Source organism: Balaenoptera borealis, assembly GCF_965194805.1.
Source record: "Balaenoptera borealis genome assembly, chromosome: 2".
Lineage (NCBI taxonomy): Eukaryota > Metazoa > Chordata > Mammalia > Artiodactyla > Balaenopteridae > Balaenoptera > Balaenoptera borealis.
In genome coordinates this window covers 112,044,502-112,067,640 of record NC_138867.1, presented here as the reverse complement: position 1 = coordinate 112,067,640, position 23,139 = coordinate 112,044,502, and the positions used below count along the sequence as shown (strand labels likewise).

At 36.2% G+C, this 23,139-nt stretch overlaps 1 protein-coding gene across 3 annotated transcripts in view; it reads left to right on the top strand.

The window, feature by feature from the left end:
- KIF3A (kinesin family member 3A) overlaps nucleotides 1-23,139 on the top strand; it is a 122,381-nt gene that overhangs the window by 24,987 nt on the left and 74,255 nt on the right. For all 3 annotated transcript variants that reach the window (XR_014241130.1, XM_082378937.1, XM_082378936.1), the window contains exons 5-9: nucleotides 12,195-12,300; nucleotides 16,519-16,658; nucleotides 17,305-17,502; nucleotides 17,812-17,986; nucleotides 22,952-23,050. Coding sequence is in view for 2 of the 3 variants with exons in the window: in XM_082378937.1 (XP_082235063.1) it covers nucleotides 12,195-12,300; nucleotides 16,519-16,658; nucleotides 17,305-17,502; nucleotides 17,812-17,986; nucleotides 22,952-23,050 (718 nt within the window). In the remaining variant the exon portion in view is untranslated. The remainder of the gene's footprint in view (nucleotides 1-12,194; nucleotides 12,301-16,518; nucleotides 16,659-17,304; nucleotides 17,503-17,811; nucleotides 17,987-22,951; nucleotides 23,051-23,139) is intronic.

Sequence of the window (23,139 nt, the reverse complement as noted above, 5' to 3'; positions counted from 1 at the left end):
ATTGACACGTAATAAAGTATTCAATAAATTTTAGCTTTTTTTTCTTTTTAAGTTTACTATATAAGCTGAGCTTTTGGAGCAGTATATTACAGGCTTAGGTACTATTTGTGTTTGTTGGACCTTAATGAAGACTTAATCTATAATGATAATGTGTAGACAGCAAATATAGAGATAAGTTTCATTTTTGCTAGTTGTCATCTTTGGTTTTGATGGATACTTTAATTCTGTGCTTTTTACCTCTTAAAAGTTTGTTTTATTGCATAGATTATTAGAATAAAAATCATTTGGACAAATTTTCCATTTTTGTAACAGTAATTATAGATCAGATTTATTCTCAGGAACAGTCTTGTCAATGGTTCTCAACCACATTAGACCCAATGCCCCTTTTTTATAACATATATCTTGTAATGCCCCTTTGACTCTCCTGAAATAAATTTCATAGACTATGAAATCTATTTACACACATAATTTAAAAATTATCAATATACTGCCCTATTATAATATAAAAGAGAATAAAATTAATTTAAAAATAAAGTGGTTGTATTTCAATATGTAAATGCTTAGATGTGATCATACTCAGTGACATAATGAAGGAGTCAGAAGCATATATAATCATTATGATTGTAGCAGCTACAAATGCAGACTATTATAAGTATGTTGTATTGGTGATCTAAACACCTTGATTGGTGTTACTGTCAATGACATGGTCTTTTAAAATAGTAACTAGCTCTTGGTAGAGTTCTGAGGAAAATAAAGTAGTTCTTTCCTCAGTTTTCCTGCATTCCTATATTATTATTATTACCATGGGAAAGCACTTTGTCTTCATATGTACAATAGAGTTAGGGTTTAGATTCAGGTAATTATAAATTGTTTTTTCACCCATGTTAATATCTGGTAGGACATTCAGAGTTGCATGGGACAATTCATTGACTGTGACCATCCCACCCATTTCAAGGTGTTTAGTATCCCAGGCCCCTGCCTATGAATACTAATAGCGTCCTCAAGTGAACCAGAAACTCCCCCACAAACTTCTAAAACATTCTGGGCAGGGGAGTAACTGCTGCCATGGAGATTCATTGTTTTGGCGTTATAAACTGTTTGTTATACAAATTAAATTTCTGTGTTTTTATGATAAAAATTCTTTGCTAGCATTACCATCCAATTTTTTAAAATTTTCATAAACAAATAACAGTAATAGACAGTAATACATAGCACTCACTCACATTCACGTGCCTCATTTCTAGGTGAACTTGCTGGCGCTGACTCAGACTCATGACTGAATTTAAGCTATTAGTTTTTAGGAGTGTCTAGACCACATTTAAGTTACCAGGAGTCTCTAACAAAGGTAAACACCAGGGCCCTCTAATGAGAGTCAATATCAGGGGTGTCTCTGAGAACGATTAATCCTTTGATTTCCTTTCTTTCCTCCTGGTGGGATCTCCTCCGAAACCAGGGCCAGAATCCCCTAATGAGGGTCAAAACCAGAGAGAAAACAGGATTCAAACTCATGTACTAAGACACCCGAGATAAAAGTCAAACTAATTCCAGAAGGCTCACTTTGATACAATATCATAAAAGCCTATACTTAAGGAATTTTATCCCATTTTCTTTCTCTTTTAAAAAACAGTTCTAGTTGAATGTAGGTGTTATAGTCTAAAGACCACTGAGGGGCCATTGTTCATCAGAGCCTAAGGAATATTGGGGCCATGTGGTGTTACAGTAAAATATCATTCTCTTTCTTTTCATGGGAGCATAGCTGCAGTTCTTCCAGTTTTGCAAAATCCACCCTAGGGGACTACAAGATAGAACAGAGCTCTCTTTACCCATTATTCTTTCACACGGCTGCTGTTACCAGAAACAGACAGACTGGCAGATCAGTATCCAGAGTCTTCTCAGGGTCACAGTTTCCTAGCATGAGAATGGAAAGTTTCCTACCTACCATTCCAGACAGGGGTGCAGATGAGCCTTGGTCTAACAGGGAGTTTCTCAATTACTGCTCAGGCAGTGCTGGATGGCCAAGGGACTCTTTGACCCAGAAGGGAAAGTCCAATTAAAGTGGTACTCTGCTCAAAACAAGATGACCACATCATACACCTTCCCCCGCAAAAAAGTAAAATTCCAATCAAGGCAACCCAGTAGGAAAGAATGCCCTGGTGTTGTCACACACGACGTTACACCACTTACCAGAGACGTCTTACACCAGGACCGGAGCCTTCTTTCCTTTACCAGGGAATCGAAAACACCATGGGCCAGTGCTGCCTGATTAGTGGCAAGCACTTGGGGCTGTCCCTGAGACAAAAGCACTCAGGCACCTGCTGGACAAGAGCTGAGTGCCACTGTCAGCCCAGGGCTGATGTGCCATGAGTGAGATGCCACTCAAGATGGCTGTCCCTTCATGGTCACCAAAACTGTTACTGAACCAAACTTGGGTCTGCTTGCCTGCCACACAGCAAGGCAAATTTACTGACACTGGGTTGTGTTGAAGGAAATACACTGTTTTATTGCAGGGCACAAGCAAGCTCATGCTCAGAAGGCTCAAACTCCCTAATGGCTTTTTTCAGGGATGGGTTTTTAAAGGCAACATTTGCGGTGAGGGTTGCAGGGTGCATGACTTCTGATTGGTTGGTGGTGAGGTAACAGGGTGATATTTCGGGAATCTGAATCATCAGCCTCCTGGTTTAGTCCAGTCTGAGGTCTGGTGCTTGTGGTCAGCATGTAGTCATCATCCTCAACCTGGATGGGGGTCTTGGTTTCTACAGAACAACTCCAAGATACACATCAGATTGTTTTATATACTCCTTGAGGAGGAACTAGGACTCTGTTTTATACCTGAACTATTGTTTCATCTATAAAAAGCAGTTTTTTGACTGCTTTTCTTTTGTTTCTGCATTCCTTCACTTCCTTAGTAACTGCTTGACTCTGCTTTTTGGAATTCAGGAAAAGCCTGGGAGACTAAATCCTTTTTCTACAAACAAGAAATGGGGGACATGGAGGGGCTTTTTTACCTGGGAGGGTCCCGCAAGGTCCTGCCTTTTTAAATTTTATTTTATTTTTATTGGAGTATAGTCGATTTACAATGTTGTATTAGTTTCAGGTGTACAGCAAAGTGATTCAGTTATACATATATCTATTCTTTTTCAAATCCTTTTCCCATTTAGCTTATTACAGAATATTGAGTAGAGTTCCCTGTGCTATACAGTAGGTCCTGGTTGGTTATCTATTTTAAATATATTAGTGTGTATATGTCAATCCCAAACTCCCAATTTATCCTTCCCCCCAACCTTTACCCTTTGGTAACCATAAGTTTGATTTCTAAGTCTGTGAGACTGTTTCTATTTTGTAAATAAGTTCGTTTGTATCATATTTTATAGGTTCTGCCTAGAAGCGATATATGATATTTGTCTTTCTCTGACTTACTTCACTTAGTATGATAATCTCTAGGTTCATCTGTGTTGCTGCTAGTGGCATTATTTCATTCTTTTTAATGGCTGAATAATATTCCATTGTATAAATGTACCACATCTTCTTTATCCATTCTTCTGTCGATGGACATTTAGGTTGCTTCCATGTCCTGGCTATTGTAAATAGTGCTCCAATGAACATTGGGGTGCACATATCTTTTCAAATTATGGTTTTCTCTGGATATATACCCAGGAGTGGGATTGCTGGATCATATGGTAGTTATGTTTTAGTTTTTTAAGGAAGCTTCACACTGTTCTCCATAGTGGCTGTACCAATTTACATTCCCACCAACAGTGTAGGAGAGTTCCCTTTTCTCCACACCCTCTCCAGCATTAATTGGTTGTAGAATTTTTGATGATGGCCATTCTGACTGGTGTGAGGTGATACTGTGTAGTTCTGATTTGCATTTCTCTAATAATTAGTGTTTTGTTTATCTAATAATTGGTGCTTTTTTTTTTTTTTAAACTTTTGGGTTTTACTTATTTATTTATTTATTTATGGCTGTGTTGGGTCTTCGTTTCTGTGCGAGGGCTTTCTCTAGTTGCAGCAAATGGGGGCCACTCTTCATCGCGGTGCGCGGGCCTCTCATTATCGCGGCCTCTCTTGTTGCAGAGCAGAGGCTCCAGACGCGCAGGCTCAGTAATTGTGGCTCACGGGCCTAGTTGCTCCACGGCATGTGGAATCTTCCCAGACCAGGGCTTGAACCCGTGTCCCCTGCATTGGCAGGCAGATTCTCAACCACTGCGCCACCAGGGAAGCCCATAATTGGTGCTTTTTAGCCATCTGTATGTCTTCTTTGGAGACATGTCTATTTAGATCTTCTACCCATTTTTTGATTGGGTTGTTTGTTTTTTGGTACAGAACTGCATGAGCTGTTTGTATATTTTGGAGATCCCTTGCCGGTCACTTCGTTTGCAAATATTTTCTCTCATTTTGTAAGTTGTCTTTTCATTTTGTTTATGGTTTCCTTTGCTGTGCAAAAGCTTTTAAGTTTAATTTGGTCCCATTTGTTTATTTTTCTTTTCATTACTCTAGGAGGTAGATTGAAAAAGATCTTGCTGCAATTTATGTCAAAGAGTGTTCTGCTTCTGTTTTCCTCTAAGAGTTTTATTGTATTTGGCCTTACATTTAGGCTTTTAATCCATTTGAGTTTATTTTTGTGTATGGTGTTAGGGAGTGTTCTAATTTCATTCATTTACATGTAGCTGTCCAGTTTTCCCAGCACCACTTATTGAAGAGACTGTCTTTTCTCCATTGTATATTCTTGCTTCCTTTGTCATAGATTAGGTGACCATAGGTGCGTGGGTTTGGTCTCTTTGTATTTTCTATTTCTTCCTGGTTCAGTCTTGGAAGGTTGTACCTTTCTAAGAATTTGTGCATTTCTTCCAGGTTGTCCAGTTTATTGTCATATAGTTGCTTGTAGTAGTCTTTTATGATCCTTTGTATTTCTTTGGTGTCCATTGTAACTTCTTCTTTTTCATTTCTAATTTTATTGATTTGAGCCCTCTCCTTTTTTTTCTTGATGAGTCTGGCTAAAGGTTTATCAATTTTGTTTATCTTTTCAAAGAACCAGCTTTTAATTTGATTGATCTTTTCTATTGTTTTCTTCATCTCTATTTCATTTATTTCTGCTCTGATCTTTATGATTTCTTTCCTTCTATTAACTTTGGTTTTGTTTGTTCTTCTTTCTCTAATTGCTTTAGGTGTAAAGTTAGGTTTATTTGAGATTTTTCTTGTTTCCTGAGGTAAGATTGTATTGCTATAACCTTCCCTCTGAGAACTGCTTTCGCTGTATCCCATAGGTTTTGGATAGTTGTGCTTTCATTTTCATTTGTCTCTAGGTCTTTTTTATTTCCTCTTTGATTTCTTCAGTTATCCATTGGTTGTGTAGTAGCATATTGTTTAGCCTCCACGTGTTTGTGTTTTTTACAGTTTTTTTCCTTATAATTGATTTCTAATCTCAGAGCATTGTGGTTGGAAAAGATGCTTGATATGACTTTTTAAAATAAATTTATTTATTTATTTTTGGCTGTGTTGGGTCTTTGTTGCTGTGTGTGGCCTTTCTCTAGTTGCGGCGAGCGGGGGCTACTCTTCGTTGTGGCGAGCGGGCTTCTCACTGCGGTGGCTTCTCTTGTTGCGGAGCACAGGTTCTAGGCGCATGGGCTTCAGTAGTTGCGGCACGTGGGCACAGTAGTTGTGGCTCTTGGGCTCTAGAGTGCAGGATCAGTTGTGGTGCATGGGCTTAGTTGCTCTGTGGCATGTGGGACCTTTGTGGACCAGGGCTCGAACCCATGTTCCCTGCATTGGCAGGCAGATTCTTAACCACCGCACCACCAGGGAAGTCCTGATATGATTTTAATTTTCTTAAATTTACCAAGTCTTGCTTTGTGGCCCAGCATGTGGTTAATCCTGGAGGATGTTCCATGTGCACTTGAGAAGAATGGGTATTCTGCTGCTTTTGGATGGAATGCTCTATAAATATCAATTAAGTCCATCTGTTCTAATGTGTCATTTAAGGCCTGTTTTTCCATATTGATTTTCTGTCTGGATGATCTGTCCATTGTTGAAAGTGGGGTGTTCAAGTCCCTCACAATTACTGTGTTACTGTCACTTTCTCCTTTTATGGGTCTTAACATTTGCCTTATATATTGAGGTGCTCCTATGTTGGGTGCATATATTTAGAATTGTTATCTTCTTCTTGGATTGGTCCCTTGATCACTATGTAGTGTCCTTCTTTGTCTCTTGTAACAGGCTTTATTTTAAAATCTATTTTGTCTGAAATGAGTATTGCTACTCCAGCTTTCTTTTGATTTCCATTTGCATGGAAGACGTTTTTCCATCCCCTCACTTTCAGTCTGTATGTGTCCCTAGATCTCAAGCGGGTCCCTTGTAGACAGCATATATACAGGTCTTGTTTTTGTATCCATTCAGCAGTCTCTGTCTTTTGGTTGGAGCATTTAATCCATTTACATTTAAGGTAAATATTGATATGTATGTTCTTATTGCCATTTTGTTAATTGTTTTGGATTTGTTTTTGTAGGTCTTATTTCTCCCCTTCCTCTTTTGTTCTCTTCCTTTGTGATTTGATGACTAACTTTAGAGTTGTGTTTGAATTACTTTTCCTTTTTTGTGTGTGTATCTATTGCAGATTTTTGTTTTGCCATTACCATGAAGTTTTGATATAGTATTCTATATATAAACAAGATTGATTTAAGTTGCTGGTCTTTTAATTTCAAATGCATTTCCAATAGCCTGCATTTGTACTCTCCTCATGATTGCTGGTTTTGATATCGTATTTGTGTGTGGATGATTTTCTACCTTTAACATATGTTTGCCTTTACTGGTGAGCTTTTCCATTCATAATTTTATTGTGTGTATTTACGTCCTTTTTTTTCTGCCTAGAGAAGTTCCTTTAGCATTTGTTGCAAAGCTGGTTTGGTGGTGCTGAATTCTCTTAGGTTTTGCTTGTCTGGCAAGCTTTAGATTTCTCTGTCAAATCTAAATGAGAGCCTTGCTGGATAGAGTATTCTTGGTTGTAGGTTCTTCCCTTTCATCACTTTATTTTTGTTTGTTTGTTTGTTTTTTTAACATCTTTATTGGAGTATAATTGCTTTACAATGGTGTGTTAGTTTCTACTTTATATCAAAGTGAATCAGCTATACATATACATATATCCCCGTATCTCCTCCCTCTTGCGTCTCCCTTCCACCCTCTCTATCCCACCCCTCTAGGTGGTCACAAAGCACTGATTTCACTTTAAATATATCATGCCACTCCCTTCTGGCCTGCAGAGTCTCTGCTGAAAAATCAGCTGATAACCTTATGCGGATTCCCTTTTAAGTTATTTGTTGCTTTTCCTTTGTTACTTTTAATATTTTTCTCTTTTTCTTTAATTTTTGTCAATTTGATTACTACATGTTTCGGTATGGTCCTCCTTGGGTTTACCTGGCCTGGGACTCTCTGCACTTCCTGGACTTGGGTGACTGTTTCCTTTACCATGTTGGGGAAGTTTTCAGCTATTATCTCTTCAAATATTTTCTCAGGTCGTTTCTCTCGCTCTTCTCCTTCTGGGATCTCTATAATGTGAATGTCAGTGTGTTTAACGTTGCCCCAGAGGTGTCTGAGACTGTTCTCATTTCTTTTCATTCTTTTTTTTTTTACTGTGTTCCACAGCAGTGATTTCCAGCGTTCTGTCTTCCAGCTTACTTATCCATTTTTCTGCCTCATTTACTCTGCTATTGATTCCTTCTAGCGTATTTTTCATTTCAGTTATTGTGTTGTTCATCTCTGTTTGTTTGTTCTTTAGATCTTCTAGCTCTTTGTTAAACATTTCCTGTATCTTCTCAGTCTGTGCCTCCTTTCTTTTTCTGAGATCTTGGATCATCTTTACTATCATTACTCTGAATTCTTTTTCATGTAGATTGCCTATCTCCATTTCACTTAGTTGTTCTTCTGGGGTTTTATCTTGTTCCTTCGTCTGGGACATAGTCATCTGCCATCTCATTTTGTCTACCTTTCTGTGATCGTGGTTTCCATTCCGCCAGCTGCAAGATTGTAGTTCTTGTTGCTTCTGCTGTCTGCCCCCTGGTGGATGAGACTGGTCTAAGAGGCTTGTGCAGGCTTCCTGGTGGGGGGAACTGGTTCCTGCCCACTGGTGAGTCGAGCTGCGTATTGTCCCTCTGGTGGGCAGAGCCGTGTCAAGGGGGCTGTTTAGCAGGCAGCTGTGGGCTCAGGAAGACTTTAGGCAGCCTGTCTTCTGATGGGTGGGGCTGTGTTACTTCCCTGTTGGTTGTTTGGCCTGAGGAGTGCCAGCACTGGAGCCTGCAGGCTGTTGGGTGGCGCCAGGTCTTGGTGAGAAAATGGCAGCCTCCAGGAGGACTCATGCCAGTGAGTACTCCCTAGAACTACTGCCACCAGTGTCTTTGTCCCTGCAGTGATTCATAGCCCCTGCCTCCCCAGGAGACTCTTCAAGACCAGCAGGTAGGTCTGGCCCAGGCTCCCATGAGGTCACTGCTTTTTCCCCTGGGCACTGGTGTGCACGAGACCTTGTGTGTGCCCTCCAAGAGTAGAGTTCCTCTTTCCCCCAGTCCTGTGGAATTCCTGCAATCAAACCCCACTGGCCTTCAAAGCCAGATGCTCTGGGGGCTTCTCCTCTCGATGCCAGACCCCAGGATAGGGAGCCTGATGTGGGGCTCAGAACTTTCACCCCTGTGGGAGAACATCTGCGATATAATTATTTTCCAGTTTGTGGGTCACCTACCCAGCAGATATGGGATTTGATTTCATCGCGATTGCGCACCTTCTAATGTCTTGTTGTGGCTTCTCCTTTGTCTTTGGATGTAGGATATCATTTTTGGTAGGTTGTAGTGTGTTTTTTTTCGATGGTTGTTCAACAGTTAGTTGTGATTTTGGTGTTTTCTTGGTACAGGGTGAGCTCATGTCTTTCTATCTGCCGTCTTGTCTCAGGGTCCTGCTTTATTTCAGAATCATATTCAGTTTCTTCATCTTTCATGTCTAATTAGTTTATCTACAATTAATAATTGAATATAGAATTAATATCTTGTGATTGGAAATGACCGTAGACTTTGCAGACTGATGCCAGTTTGAAGAATGTTTGTTTTCAGTCTGCAGTGAGATGAGAATAGTAAATGAAAGTACATGCTTAAAAACTTTCATAGCAATTTGACATTGTCATGGCATCCAAGTACATGATTTTTGTATTTTTCAGAGATATCACTTTCCACATTAGAAATATACGTATAATTCTTTACCATAGATTTTTCTGAGAAGCATTGATATAAATCAGTAATATTCAAACATTTAAAAAGATTTAAAGCCATTAAACAGTTGAATCAAACCAAACCTTATGTGGAAGCCCAATCTATAAAATACATGAAAGTAAAGCTCTCTTTAGAACTTGTGTCTGGGTCTGAGAACCCCCAAACTCACACAATGGCCCTCTCATTGCCACCATGGACCCTCTAGTGCTTGTCAGAGCACAGTTTGAAACCCACTGGTTTATAGAGACCAACACATTTCTTTACTACTAGTAAAATTAGGGCTTAATGTATATCTCATGACAGACAAAAGGTAATTTTTCCTAATGTATAAATATATCATAAAAGAGACTAAAAAAACTGAAAACCTCTAACTAGATTTAAAATCAACACCTAGAATTTAGAGTATTTGCCTTTATGACTTTTGTTTCTGATATAAACTTTTGTTTGTCGTCTTTGTCTGTGCGGTCTTACTACCTTTGGAATGGCTCGCCCCACTGGCAGCCACAGGCCTCTGCCTCAGTTTCACTTTATTCTGTTGATTTGTGGATGTGACTTCTAGGGCCTTGAAAAGTGAATTTTGTATTTCTATTTGTATTTTACAGATAGTATTAAAATACTATCTGTATTTAAAATAAATATATCCCAAATACAGCCTTCAAGTTGGGTAAAAGTTACTCATGGAAAGGTAATATTTTTACATGGATACCATAGATCTGATTATTTCATTCAGCTGTGTGAAATACTCCAGTGGCTTCAAATTGCTGTTAAGATAAAGACCAATAATAATTAGAGAAGTGCAAATCAAAATTACAATGAGGTACCACCTCACACTGGTCAGAATGGCCATCATCAAAAGGTCTACAAATAACAAATTCTGGAGAGGCTGTGGAGAAAAGGGAACCCTCCTACACTGTTGGTGGGAATGTAAATTGGTGCAGCCACTGTGGAAAACAGTATGGAGATTCCTCAGAAAACTTAAAATAGTTACTATGTGATCTAGCAATCCCATTCCTGGGTATATATCCAAACAAAACTATAATTTGAAAAACTACATGCACCCCAGTGTTCATAGCAGCACTACTTACAATAGCAAAGACACAGAAGCAACCTAAATGTCCATCGACAGATGAATGGATAAAGAAGATGTGGTATATATATATATATATATATACACACACATACATACATACATACATACACACACACATACATACACACACACACAATGGAATACTATTCAGCCATAAAAAGGAATGAAATAATGCCATTTGCAGCAATGTGGATCAACCTAGAGATTATCATTCTAAATGAAGTAAGTCAGTAAGACAAATATCACACGATGTCACTTATGTGTGGAATCTAAACTATGACTCAAATGAACTTATTTATGAAACAGACTCACAGACATAGAGAACAGACTTGTGGTTGCCAAGGCAGAGGGGGGATAGGGGAGGGCTGGATTGGGGGTCTGGGATTAGCAGATGCAAACTATTATGTATAGAATGGATAAACAACAAGGTCCTACTGTATAGCACAGGGGACTATATTCAATATCCTGTAATAAACCATAATGGAAAAGAATATATATGTATATATGTGTGTGTGTGCGTATATATATGTATATACATATACATATATATAACTGAGTCACCTTGCTGTACACCAGAAACCAACATATTGTATATCAACTACAGTTCAATAATAAAAAAATAGACCAATTACTATTCTTAATCTTATCTCTGCCTCTTAATCTTATCTGGCTACCTCTGTAGCCAGATATCCCACCTATTTCCCCCCCTGCCACCTAGTCTTTCCCTGGCTTTTGTTTGTTTCGTTGGTTTTTATTTTTTAAAATACCTAGTTTTTAGGTCGAGAGCTGTTGTTGGGACCAGAGCTCACATCTCCTGGAACGCAGCCCCTGCACTACTTGCCTCCCCAGGTCATGTTCATAGAGCTCCCAAGCCAGGCTGGCCTTACTTCCAAGTGATTGATTAAGAGGAGGCAACCTCTGTCTTCGTTTAGACAACTTCCTGGTTTTCACTTCCTAAGTCATCCTGTTATGTCACGCCTCTGAGCTTCACATTGGTTTTGAGTTTGAAGATTCCCAGTTCACAAACTGTTCTTTCGTGCACAATAAACTCTTACTGAATACTAAAAAAAAAAAAAAAAACCTAGTTTTTTTCTCATTTCAGGGTTCTTGCACATACTGTTTTCCTCTTGTTCTAACACAGATTGTCTACCTCTGATTTCTTTAAGTCTTAGCTTAAACATCATCTTGGGGAACTTATCCTGTCCCTGCTTCACTAGCTTAAGTCTGTCTATAATGTATTCTTTTTTTTTTTTCATAAATCTATTTATTTTTGACTGCGTTGGGTCTTCATTGCTGCTCACAGGCTTTCTCTAGTTGCAGCGAGCGGGGGCTACTCTTTGTTGCAGTGCGTGGGCTTCTCATTGCAGTGGCTTCTCTTGTTGTGGAGCATGAGCTCTAGGTGCTCCAGTAGTTGTGGCACACGGGTTCAGTAGTTGTGGCTCGCAGGCTCTAGAGCGCAGGCTCAGTAGTTGTGGCACACAGGCTTAGTTGCTCCGTGGCATGTGGGATCTTCCTGAACCAGGGCACGAACCTGTGTCCCCTGCATTGGCAGGTGGATTCTTAACCACTTCGCCACCAGGGAAGTCCCTATATTGTATTCTTATACTTCCCTGTATTTTTTTTTCTTCATGGCATTATCACAATTGAAATAAAATAAAATAAAACAATTTGTGTGTGTAATTATTCATTTGTATGTTCTCCCTGTAGATTGTTACCTCCACTAGTGTAGAAACTGTCTACCTTGTTCATCACTGTATCCTCACTCTCTAGCGCAGTGTCCAACATGTAGTAGATATTCAATAAATAACTGTGGAAGAATTACGGATATATGTGTAAAGTCTGTATGATTTTTTTTTTTTTAGGTTAAAGAAAGACCTGATGTGGGAGTTTATATCAAGGATTTATCAGCTTATGTGGTAAATAATGCTGATGATATGGATAGAATTATGACACTGGGCCACAAAAATCGTAAGTATAGCGCTTAATTGTGATTAAACATTTATGTGTGGAGTAGGCTGTTTTAGAAGCAAAGCTGGTATGGCATTTTGTGCCGTAAAGATTGGATTTTTAGGTTTCTTGAAAACCCTTCCTCTTTGACTATTTACTATGTGGAAAGCATATATGAATGAAAGATATCACAGATTGCTTTCCATGCTGACCAAAATTTTGTTACTTAGCAATAGTGCTATATCTTTGAGACTCTCATATCGCTGTCTCTTGTTAGTAATAATAATATTGGTAACATTTATTGAGTACTTACTGTGTGGCAAGTGCTTGTGCAAATGCTTTATAAGAATGATCTCTTTTAATCCTCAAAATGGACTATGAAGGTATTAAATTCCTATGTTATGAATGAGGAAACTGAGACTTAAAGTAAATTGTCCAAGGTCATATACTACTTAATAAGTAGCAGAGTGAGTATTTGAATCTACACCATTAGTCAGCATTAACCAGGCACTATAATGCCTCCTTTTGTTGACAAGAAAAGCAAACAAAATTAAATAAAGTGACATTCTTTTAAGTAATCGTTTCAAGTTTTTTCTAAAGAATAAAAAGTTTCAGCAATATTGCTGATGCCCCAGGCCCAGTACTAATGATGTTGCTAACAGCAATTAGAGATTAGAGGTAAAAGAAAAGAACATAGGAAATAACCTTTTTTTTTTTTAGATTTTTGTGACTAGACTAAAAATCTAGCAAACTCAAGGAAGCAAAGCAAAAATTTAAAAAATTCAACTGTATTCTTATAAACCAAATAATAGAAAAATACCAAAATTTTAACAGGAATATGAGCAAAAGATGTTTATGACTATGTTGTTCGCAGAAGAACTATACACAGCAGTAAGTATATGAAAGGATGTTTGACTTCACAAGTAATCAGGAAAATGCATATTAAAACAACAATGAGAGATGTTTTACCCATCAGTTTGGATGAAAGGATATCCAGGTTGGTGAGGCTCTAAGGAAATGGGCAATGGTGATGGGAATATACAGCCTTTTTGAAGGGCAGTATAACTGTATCTGTTGAAATTTTTAAGAATGCATTCCTTTGACCCACTGTTCCTATTTGTAGATATATATTCTAGAAAAATATTTTTTGGTGTAAACAAAAATATACCTTATTACAGCATTACTTGTAATAGCAAAAAGTTTGACACAACCTAAATAACTGTCAGTAAAACATTGGTTATATAAATTATGGTGCAAAAATATTATGGACTATAATGAAGCTGTAAAAAAAAAAAAAACAGTGAGTTAAATCTACATGTAGAGACCCAAAAGACTTTCCAGATATATATTAAGGGAAAAAGAAAGCTAACTAGCACAGTATGTAATGAATCATCCCATGTGTAAAAAAAGCCAAATTATCAAACTACATATTTGGGTATTTTGTGTGTGTGTGTGTATGTGTGTGTGTGTTCACATGTATGTGTGTGAAATACAAAATGAAAGGACATTTAATAGTGGTTTCCTTTAGTGAAGGGGAAATAAGATTGGGGGAAAGGGATATAGGGAGCTTTCACTTTATGTTTTTGTATGTTTGTATTTTTGAATTTTTTATACCAGGAATATGTTCATGTATTGCTTATTTAACTTAAGAAATTTTTTAACATAAGATTCCATTCACAATAGTGACCAAAACCTTCCATTAACTACCTGAGAATTAATTTAACTTGGTATGTGAGATTTGTCTAAGGAAAAATGAAAAAATTCTAATGAGAGAAATAAAATGAAAGGAAGGTAAAGAGATTTGAACACCTAAGATAGCAGAGAGGAAAATAGTCTTCCTTAATAAATAGATTGAGTTCAAGAATTAAAGGTTTAGCTGCAGGGGGGCCCCTCCTGCACTGCTGGTGGGAATGTAAATTGGTGCAGCCACTATGGAGCACAGTATGGAGGTTCCTCAGAAAACTAAAAATAAGAGTTGCCAGATGATCCAGCAATCCCACTCCTGGACATATATCCAGACAAAACTATAATTTGAAAAGATACATGCACCCCTATGTTCATAGCAGCACTATTCACAATAGCCAAGACATAGAAACAACCTAAATGTCCATTGACAGATGAATGGATAAAGAAGATGTGGTGTGTGTGTGTGTGTGTGTGTGTGTGTGTGTGTGTGTGTGTGTGTGTGTGTATATACACACACACACACAATGGAATATTACTCAGACATAAAAAAGAATGAAATAATACCATTTGCGGCAACAAGGATGGACCTAGAGATTATCATATTAAGAAAGAAAAAGACAAATACCATATAATATCACTTATATGTGGAATCTAAAATATAACACAAGTGGACATATTTATGAAATGGAAACAGATTCATAGGTACAGAGAACAGACTTGTGGTTGCCAAGGAGGAGGGGGGTGAGGAAGAGAAGGATTGGGATAAGTTTTTCTGTACCTCCTTGAAAAACATAAAAATTTAATTTTTTATTCCAAAATAAGTATTTTGACAAAAATTACAGCTATGGAAATGTTTTATTTCCATTATGCAGTGTGTTAGGTTGGATCATTTAGTCTACTTGATTGCTGCAAGCTGTTCTCTCCTAGGGATTGTAAAGTTCAGTATAGGTCACTTTTGACATAACGTCTGTTGCATTGCTTTGTTTTCATAACCGGAAATACAGAAAAATCACAATCATAAATAGCATGCTTTACTTATATTGCAAAAACAATGGGTATTAAAATATTTAATATGACTTTTTCAAATTACACTTGCTCTCCCACTCCAAACTGAAAGACACTGCTATAGCTTGTTTTGATAATCACATAGCTATAAAACTATTCCTATCGTTTCATAAGGTAGTTCCAGTTTGGAAAATACATCCCATGGATATAATTCTAAAGAGAAAGAAAGGTATCTGCTCAAAGATGCTCATATTAGTGTCCCTTATGAAGAACTAAAATAGGAAGCAACCCCAAATATCTCCCAGTAAGATAATAACAAAATCAATTTTACTAAAAATTTCAAGTTGGTTTTTACATGGAAATATATGTAGGAGATAAGTGGAAAAAAAACAAGATAAAATAAGACCTACTACTCTGTGGAAATATGTATAGTGTGTTACTTCTGATTAGATGATTTGAAGTGGTGTCAGATTTATTAGTTTTTTATATTTTTGGAGAAAAATCATAAATTTGATTTTAAAAATTCATAACTTGATTTAAAAGAAAACAAAAGTATAGTATGGAATCACAGATCCTTGCATTTTCCCTCACTGATTTTCCATTTACCTTCTTTCATTGGGCTTTACTTTTCTTTATCAGTGCAATTTACTTTCTAGTTATCTGACTTATAATATAACCATTTGCTAATAAAGAGTACCCTTTTAATGTTTAAACTGTAAAATCACAGCTCACATGGAGAAGCTCTACATGAATATATAGTAGGAAAATAATTTTGGCATTGGGTGAAATTAACATATTGCTTTTAAAATACTTTGGAATTTAAGGAAAAAAACCCCAATACATGCCTATTGTGAAAAACAAAACATCTTTTTCTTTGTTTGCACAATATATTCATGTAAAATATTTATACACACTCAAATTCTTAGCGTATTTTGAATGGATGCTTTTGTTATACAGAAATGTGATTATACTCTATATTCCTCTCTTTTTTTCATATGTTATGGGTATCTTTCCATGTCATTCAGATCTACCTTATTTTTTTAAAGAAAGACTGCTTAGTAATTCATAGTGTGACTATTCTATAATTGATTAACCACGTCATATTGGTTGTTTCTGATCTCTCGCTGTTGCAAACAGTTCTTCCCTGAGTATCTTTGTATCATCTAATGTATATATGCAAGTATTTCTGTGGTTGATTCCCAGAACATATCAATAATACTTTTTAGAGACAGCTGAAACAGCAGTTAATTTTTTGAATTATTTAACATGTATTTTTATGTAAATTAGTTAATTTTTTAAGCCAGCAATACTTGAAATTAAGTATTTTGTCCTCAAATCCCCTCTTTCATGTGAAAAAAATACAGTTTTTTGTTATCAACATAAATTGTCAGAAATTTCTAATAATGGCTAAGTATACCTAAGTTTTTATGTTTTAGCCATGCTCTCTGGCTTTTGGCTCTGGTGAAATTCAGTATTATGGATATTTAATTATTTTTAAAGGCATTCCCTGTTGTTATAGTTTTAAATAATTTCCTCCCTTTATTCAAGGTTCTGTTGGTGCAACTAATATGAATGAACATAGTTCCCGTTCCCATGCCATCTTTACAATTACTATAGAATGCAGTGAAAAAGGCGTTGATGGTAACATGCATGTCAGGATGGGGAAGCTCCATCTTGTAGATCTTGCTGTAAGTAACAGGATGCTACTTAAGAATAACTCTTGTGATTTCTTTTTATTTTATAAATAAATAATAATTCAAGTGAAAGGGAGTGATTATATAATTTTTAAGTTTTACTTGTGTATGTGTTTAACTTATTATTCTTTTTTTTAATATTTATTTATTTGGCTGCGCCAGGTCTTAACTGCGGCATGTGGGATCTTCGATCTTTGTTGTGGCATGCGGATCTTTAGTTGCGGCACGCGAACTCTTAGTTGCGGCACGCGAACTCTTAGTTGCGGCATGTGGGATCTAGTTCCCTGACCAGGGATTGAACCCGGGCTCCCTGCATTGGGAGTGCGGAGTCTTAGCCACTGGGCCACTAGGGAAGTCCCCTTAACTTACTATTAATTATGGACTATTTCAAACCTGTACAACGTAGATAGAATAGTATAATGATTTCCCATGTACCCATCACCCAACTTCAGCAATTATCAGTTCATGGCCAGTCCTATTTCATCTCTACCCTCAGCCACTTCTTCCCTTCCAGTATTATTTTGAAGTGAATTCCAGATATCATATTAGATTTTTTACTTTTAAAATACTTTTTTTAACTTTGGGAAGAATATTCTGTATTTTTAATTTTAGCTTTACTTCTGTCTCTGTTTATTGTAAGGGTTCAGAAAGACAAGGAAAAACTGGAGCTACTGGGCAGCGCCTGAAAGAAGCTACAAAAATCAATCTTTCACTTTCTACCCTTGGTAATGTTATTTCTGCCTTGGTTGATGGAAAAAGCACTCATGTGCCTTATCGTAACTCTAAATTGACTCGTCTTCTTCAGGATTCCTTAGGAGGAAATTCAAAAACCATGATGGTAAGACTTAATTGATGGTATAGTTATCATCAGGAAAATTTAAGATTCCTGTTTATGCCAGTAGTTAATATTCATAACATTTTTAAAACTATTGATTATTTTACTTCTTAAAATTTTTGGTTATTTTTTCTAGCACACCATGTGTGCGAGTCTATAATTGTATTGTTTGGAAACCTATGTGGTGGTGCCCTCTTTTTCAGGAAGACTGGAATGGAAATATGTTCCAAAATTCTTTTTGATATGTTCATAATGGTAGTATTAATTTTAACTGTGTCAAGTGTAAAACGTTTTGTATTCCTAATTCAACAGTGTGCAAATATTGGACCAGCAGATTACAATTACGATGAAACCATCAGTACATTGCGGTATGCTAATCGTGCTAAGAATATTAAAAATAAAGCTAGAATTAATGAAGATCCAAAGGATGCTTTGCTTCGTCAGTTTCAGAAAGAAATAGAAGAACTGAAAAAAAAGCTTGAAGAAGGTAACATTTTGTCAAAATATTAATCTTAATGTTGGCTAAAAACGTGTTGTTTAACCAGTAAGTGTTCTAATAAAAAGCCACCTATTAAAAATTCTCTGAACCTCTAACATTGATATTTAAGGGGATATTTCTGCTAGGTAAATTGATACTTATATACTTTAACATTTCCATATTAAGCTCAAGTAAAATTATATAATATTTGTGTATTGATTTTTTAAAAAAATTCATTTAATTTAAACCTCCATCTCAGTCCGCATGATCTTTTGTAAAGATTTCATATGTCCACTAATTAAATAATGAATTTTCATTTGTCTCTATATAAGAGCAAGTTCTACCATACATGTATTTAGCGAAAATGACCACAGAGTTCTTTGTGATAGGTATCAGTCACTATTCTTTGAAGTAAACAAAGCAATCAGAGAGTCATGGGTAAACCTAGTTTACTGTAAGTAAAAATTCATTGCATGGCCTTGAAAATATGCTTTCATGTTTAAATTTGAACATGAGATTCTATTTTGGAAATTCTTTTCTAACAAGATATAATGTCAGAAGTTTAGAAAATTTGAAGACCTTATTCATTAGGGCGAGAAATTTACCAACCATCATTAGGCAGTCAGCGACTCCCTGAATCTTCGTGCTAAGAACTAACTGGCATAGGGCTCCTTTGCATACCAGGTGAATAAAGGGGTTTGAAATTGCCTCTTTTCAGTCTGTGGGGAAACTGGTTAGATCAGATATGAAATCCAGAGATGCCAACATCACAAACATTTGGAGAAGGTGCTGATTCAATAAATTTGAGTAAGATTATTGAGGAAAAGCAGTAATTGAGCTGCCTCTTAGTTAATGGAATTTGGTATTTTAAATGTGACCACTAGGTGGTATTTATAGTCAGTATGTTTTAAAGATGTAAAATTTCTTAGATTTCTTAATATTGAGTTCATATCTTTATTTTGCTGACCCGTTTTTTTACATTTTTTTTATTGTGGTAAAATATACATAACATAAAAATTACCGTTTTAACTATTTTTGTGTACAGTTCTGTGGCATTAAGTACATTCACGTTATTCTGCAACCATCACCACCATCCATCTCCAGGACTTTTTAATCATCCCACAATGAACCTCTGTACCTATTAAACACTAGCTCCCCATCCCTCTCTCCCTGGTAACCCACTGTTCTACTTTCTATTTCTATGAATTTGACTATTCTAGGTACCCCATGTAAGTAGAATCATATAATATGTCTCCTTTTGTGTCTGGCTTATTTTACTTAACATAATGTCCTCAGTGTTCATCCATATTGTTGCATGTGTCAGAATTTCCTTCCTTTTTAAGACTGAATAATATTCCATTGTGTGTATATACCATGTTTTGCTTATACCTTCATCTGTTAATGGACACTTGGGTTGCTTCTACCTTTTGACTATTGTGAATAATGCTACTATGAATGTGGGTGTACAAATTCCTGTTTGAGTCCTCACTTTCAATTCTTTTGTTCTTTTGGGTATATACCCAGAGGTAGAATTGCTGGATAATATGGTAATGCTGACTTTATTTTTAATAAATTTCATTTTATTTATGCTCTTAGGACATATTGTTTTTATAATCCAGTTAATAGAGTTAATCATAAAAACAATTAAAAAATAGGCAGAAACATTAAAAGAATAATTTTTTAACTTTTTATTTTGAAATAGTTTTAGGCTTATAGAAAACTCACAAGTATAGCAAGGAGAGTTCTTATATACCTATTAGCCAGCTTCCCCTAATTTTAGCATCTTACATAACCATGGTACAATTATTGACACCAGGAAATTCACAGTGATACAAACTTATTAACTAATCCACAGACCTTACTAGACTTTTGACAGTTTTCTCTCTAATGCCCTTTTCCTCTAGTCCAAGATCCAGTTGTGGATCACATATTGCATTTAGTTGTCATGTCTGTTTAGTTTCCACCAGTCTCCAATTCCTCAGTCTTTATTTGTTGTTCATGATCTTGATGCTTTTGAAGAGTACTGGTCATGTATTTGTAGAATGTTCCTCAATTTGTATTTATTTATAGTTTTCTCATAATTATTCTGCAAATTTTCTCCACTATAAATCTACTATTTTATTATTTCCCTTGTAATTAATGTGTGTCTTGTGGAGAGATATTGGGTTGGCCAAAAAGTGCCTTCGGTTTTTAAGTAAATATAAAAGACAGATTTTTCGTCTTCACCAAGAACTTTATTGAACAACGTATTCACCCTTTTGTTCCACTACCTTCTGCCGTTGTTCAGGCAACTTCATAATTCCATCTTACCAAAACTTTTTATCTTTTTGAGCAAAGAACTGTTCCAGGTGCCTTTTATAGTCTTCCAGGGAATTGAAATTTTTTTCCATTAAGAGAATTTTTTAAAGACCGAAATAAATGGAAATCCAAAGGTACAATGTTAGGTGAATATGGCAGATGAATCAGAACTTCCCAGACAAGATGTAACAGTTTTTGCCTGGTCATCAAAGAAACACGCAGTCTTGCGTTATCCTGATGGAAGATTATGCATTTTCTGTTGACTAATTCTGGATGCTTTTCATCAAGTGCTGCTTTCAGTTGGTCTAACTGGGAGCAGTACATGTTGGAATTAATCGTTTGGTTTTCCGGAAGGAGCTCATAATAGAGGACTCCCTTCCAGTCCCACCATATACACAACATCACCTTCTTTGGATGAAGACAGGCCTTTGGTGTGGTTGGTGGTGGTTCATTTAGCTTGCCCCACGATCTCTTCCATTCCACATTATTGTACAGTATCCGCTTTTCATCGCCCATCACGATTTAATGTTTTAAAAATGGAATGTTTTCATTACGTTTATGTAGAGAATCGCATTAGGATATACTGTCAAGAAGTTGTTTTTTTTCCGCTTAACTTATGTGGAACCCAAACATCAAAGCAATTAACATAACCAAGCTGAGGCAAATGATTTTCATTGCTTGATTTGCATATTTTGAGTATGTCGGCTATCTCCTACGTGGTATAACGTTGATCGTTCTCAGTTACTGTCTCGATTTGATTGCTATCAACTTCAACTGGTCTACCAGACTGTGGAGCATCATCCAGTTAGAAATCTCCAGCACGACCCTTCGCAAACCACTTTTGACACATTTGATCAGTCACAGCACCTTCTCCATACACTGCACAAATCTTTTTTTGCATTTCGATTGTGTTTTTACCTTTCTTGAAATGATAAAGCATAATATGCCAAAAATGTTCCTTTTTTCTTCCATCTTCCATATTAAAATGGGTACACAAAAATTCACCAGCTTTGATAAGTCTTTTTTTAAATACACGTTGATGTGACAGCTGTCACATACAATCTAACAAAATTGTTTAGAATGAAGTTAAATACAGCCAAGTGCTACTAGAGCCATCTTATGGAAAAAAACTGAATGAACCTTTTTTAAAATTTTTTTTTTTTTTTTTTACTTTTTACATTTTATTTTTTTATACAGAAGTTTCTTATTAGTTATCTATTTTATACATATTAGTGTATATATGTCTATCCCAGTCTCCCAGTTCATCCCACCACCACCCCACCCCCCACTTGGTGTCCATACGTTTGTTCTCTACATCTGTGTCTATTTCTGCCTTGCAAACCTGCCGAACGAACCTTTTTTTCAACCCAGTACTTTGAGACTATACAAAGGTCCTGTTTCTCATCATACTTTCTTCCACCAATGTTAGCATCCAGCAGTAGTTTGTGCATTTGCTCAATGGTGGCATTCTCTTCCCATTGTTCCTTCTAATGTTTAGTGTTTAGAGTGTTTGGAATTCTACTGTAAGGAAAAGCAGTCTCTTCTCCCCCACTTGTTTATTTATTTGAGTATTTTTTATGTCAGTATGGACTCATGGATAATTATTTTAGTCTGTGGGTTTATAATACAATAATATTATTTATTTTATTGTTCAGATTGTTCCAGCTTTGGCCATTAAGAGTTCCTTCAGAGTAGTTCATATATCCTGTCAGCATGCTCCCACCAGTTTGTTTGTTTACTTGTTTTTTGAGCACTTCCTCACTTTCTGGCACCACAGATGCTTAGAGCTCATTTTTTTTTTTTTTTTTTTTTTAAAGCTCATTTTTTAAATTTTCCCTACCCTGGCCTTAAAATCATCTATTTCTCCCTGGCTCCTTTCATTGGAGAATGGTATTTAGAAACGAAGATTTAGGCATTAGGTGTGCTCATTGCTACCAGGTTGTCATTGTTTCTAGGCCTAAAGAACAAAATATGTTTAATGAATTTCTTCTCCCAAGACTCTGTGATTTCTTTCCATCTTTTATTTGCAGGTTCAAATATTATATTATGATTAGTGTATATTTTACTCCTCCCCCAGTTACCTTTATTTTCTTAGACATTTCATATATGGACAGTAGTAATTTTAAATAACTACTTTGAAGGTATTATAGCACTGATTTGCATTAATATTAGCTTAATCCCTTTTTTTGATTTTTTAAGTTAACATATTTGTGTACAAATAAGCCCTTTTTCTTTTGAATTACTTCATGTGATATAGTCCTAAAAGTGGGATCATTGTGTTCGATAACAGTTTTATGGCCCTTAAAAAAATAAACAGGTTGAATGAATTTAAAATCTTAAACAGAAAACTAAGAAAATGCTCCCCAAAAGTGATCATATTTTTTAAAGACTGAAATAATAACTCTAACATGTAACATTTAGAACTGTACTTAAACTAATCATTTGAAATTTTAAATGGATCAGAATCTAACTTCTCTTTAGGAACTTTAAAAATAAAGCCTCTGTGTACATCGTATCTGTTTCTGAGGTTAGCATATCTGATATACTGTCTAGAAATATTAAAATAAGGTTTGTTTAGGGCACAAAAACTTAATGAAGAAAGTTTATATAGGCATTTCCTAAATAACCAGTGACCTGGCACAGAATAAACATCATTGTATTAAATTTCTATTTAAGGGGAAGAAATATCAGGCTCTGATATCAGTGGGTCAGAGGAGGATGATGATGAAGAGGGTGAGGTTGGAGAAGATGGAGAGAAAAGGAAAAGAAGAAGGGGTAAGTTCATCTTAATGTTGTGGAAATTAAATGAGATTGCTGCCTAATGATGGTTTAACATTCCTAAGGCTGTCGAGTGCATGCCTTTT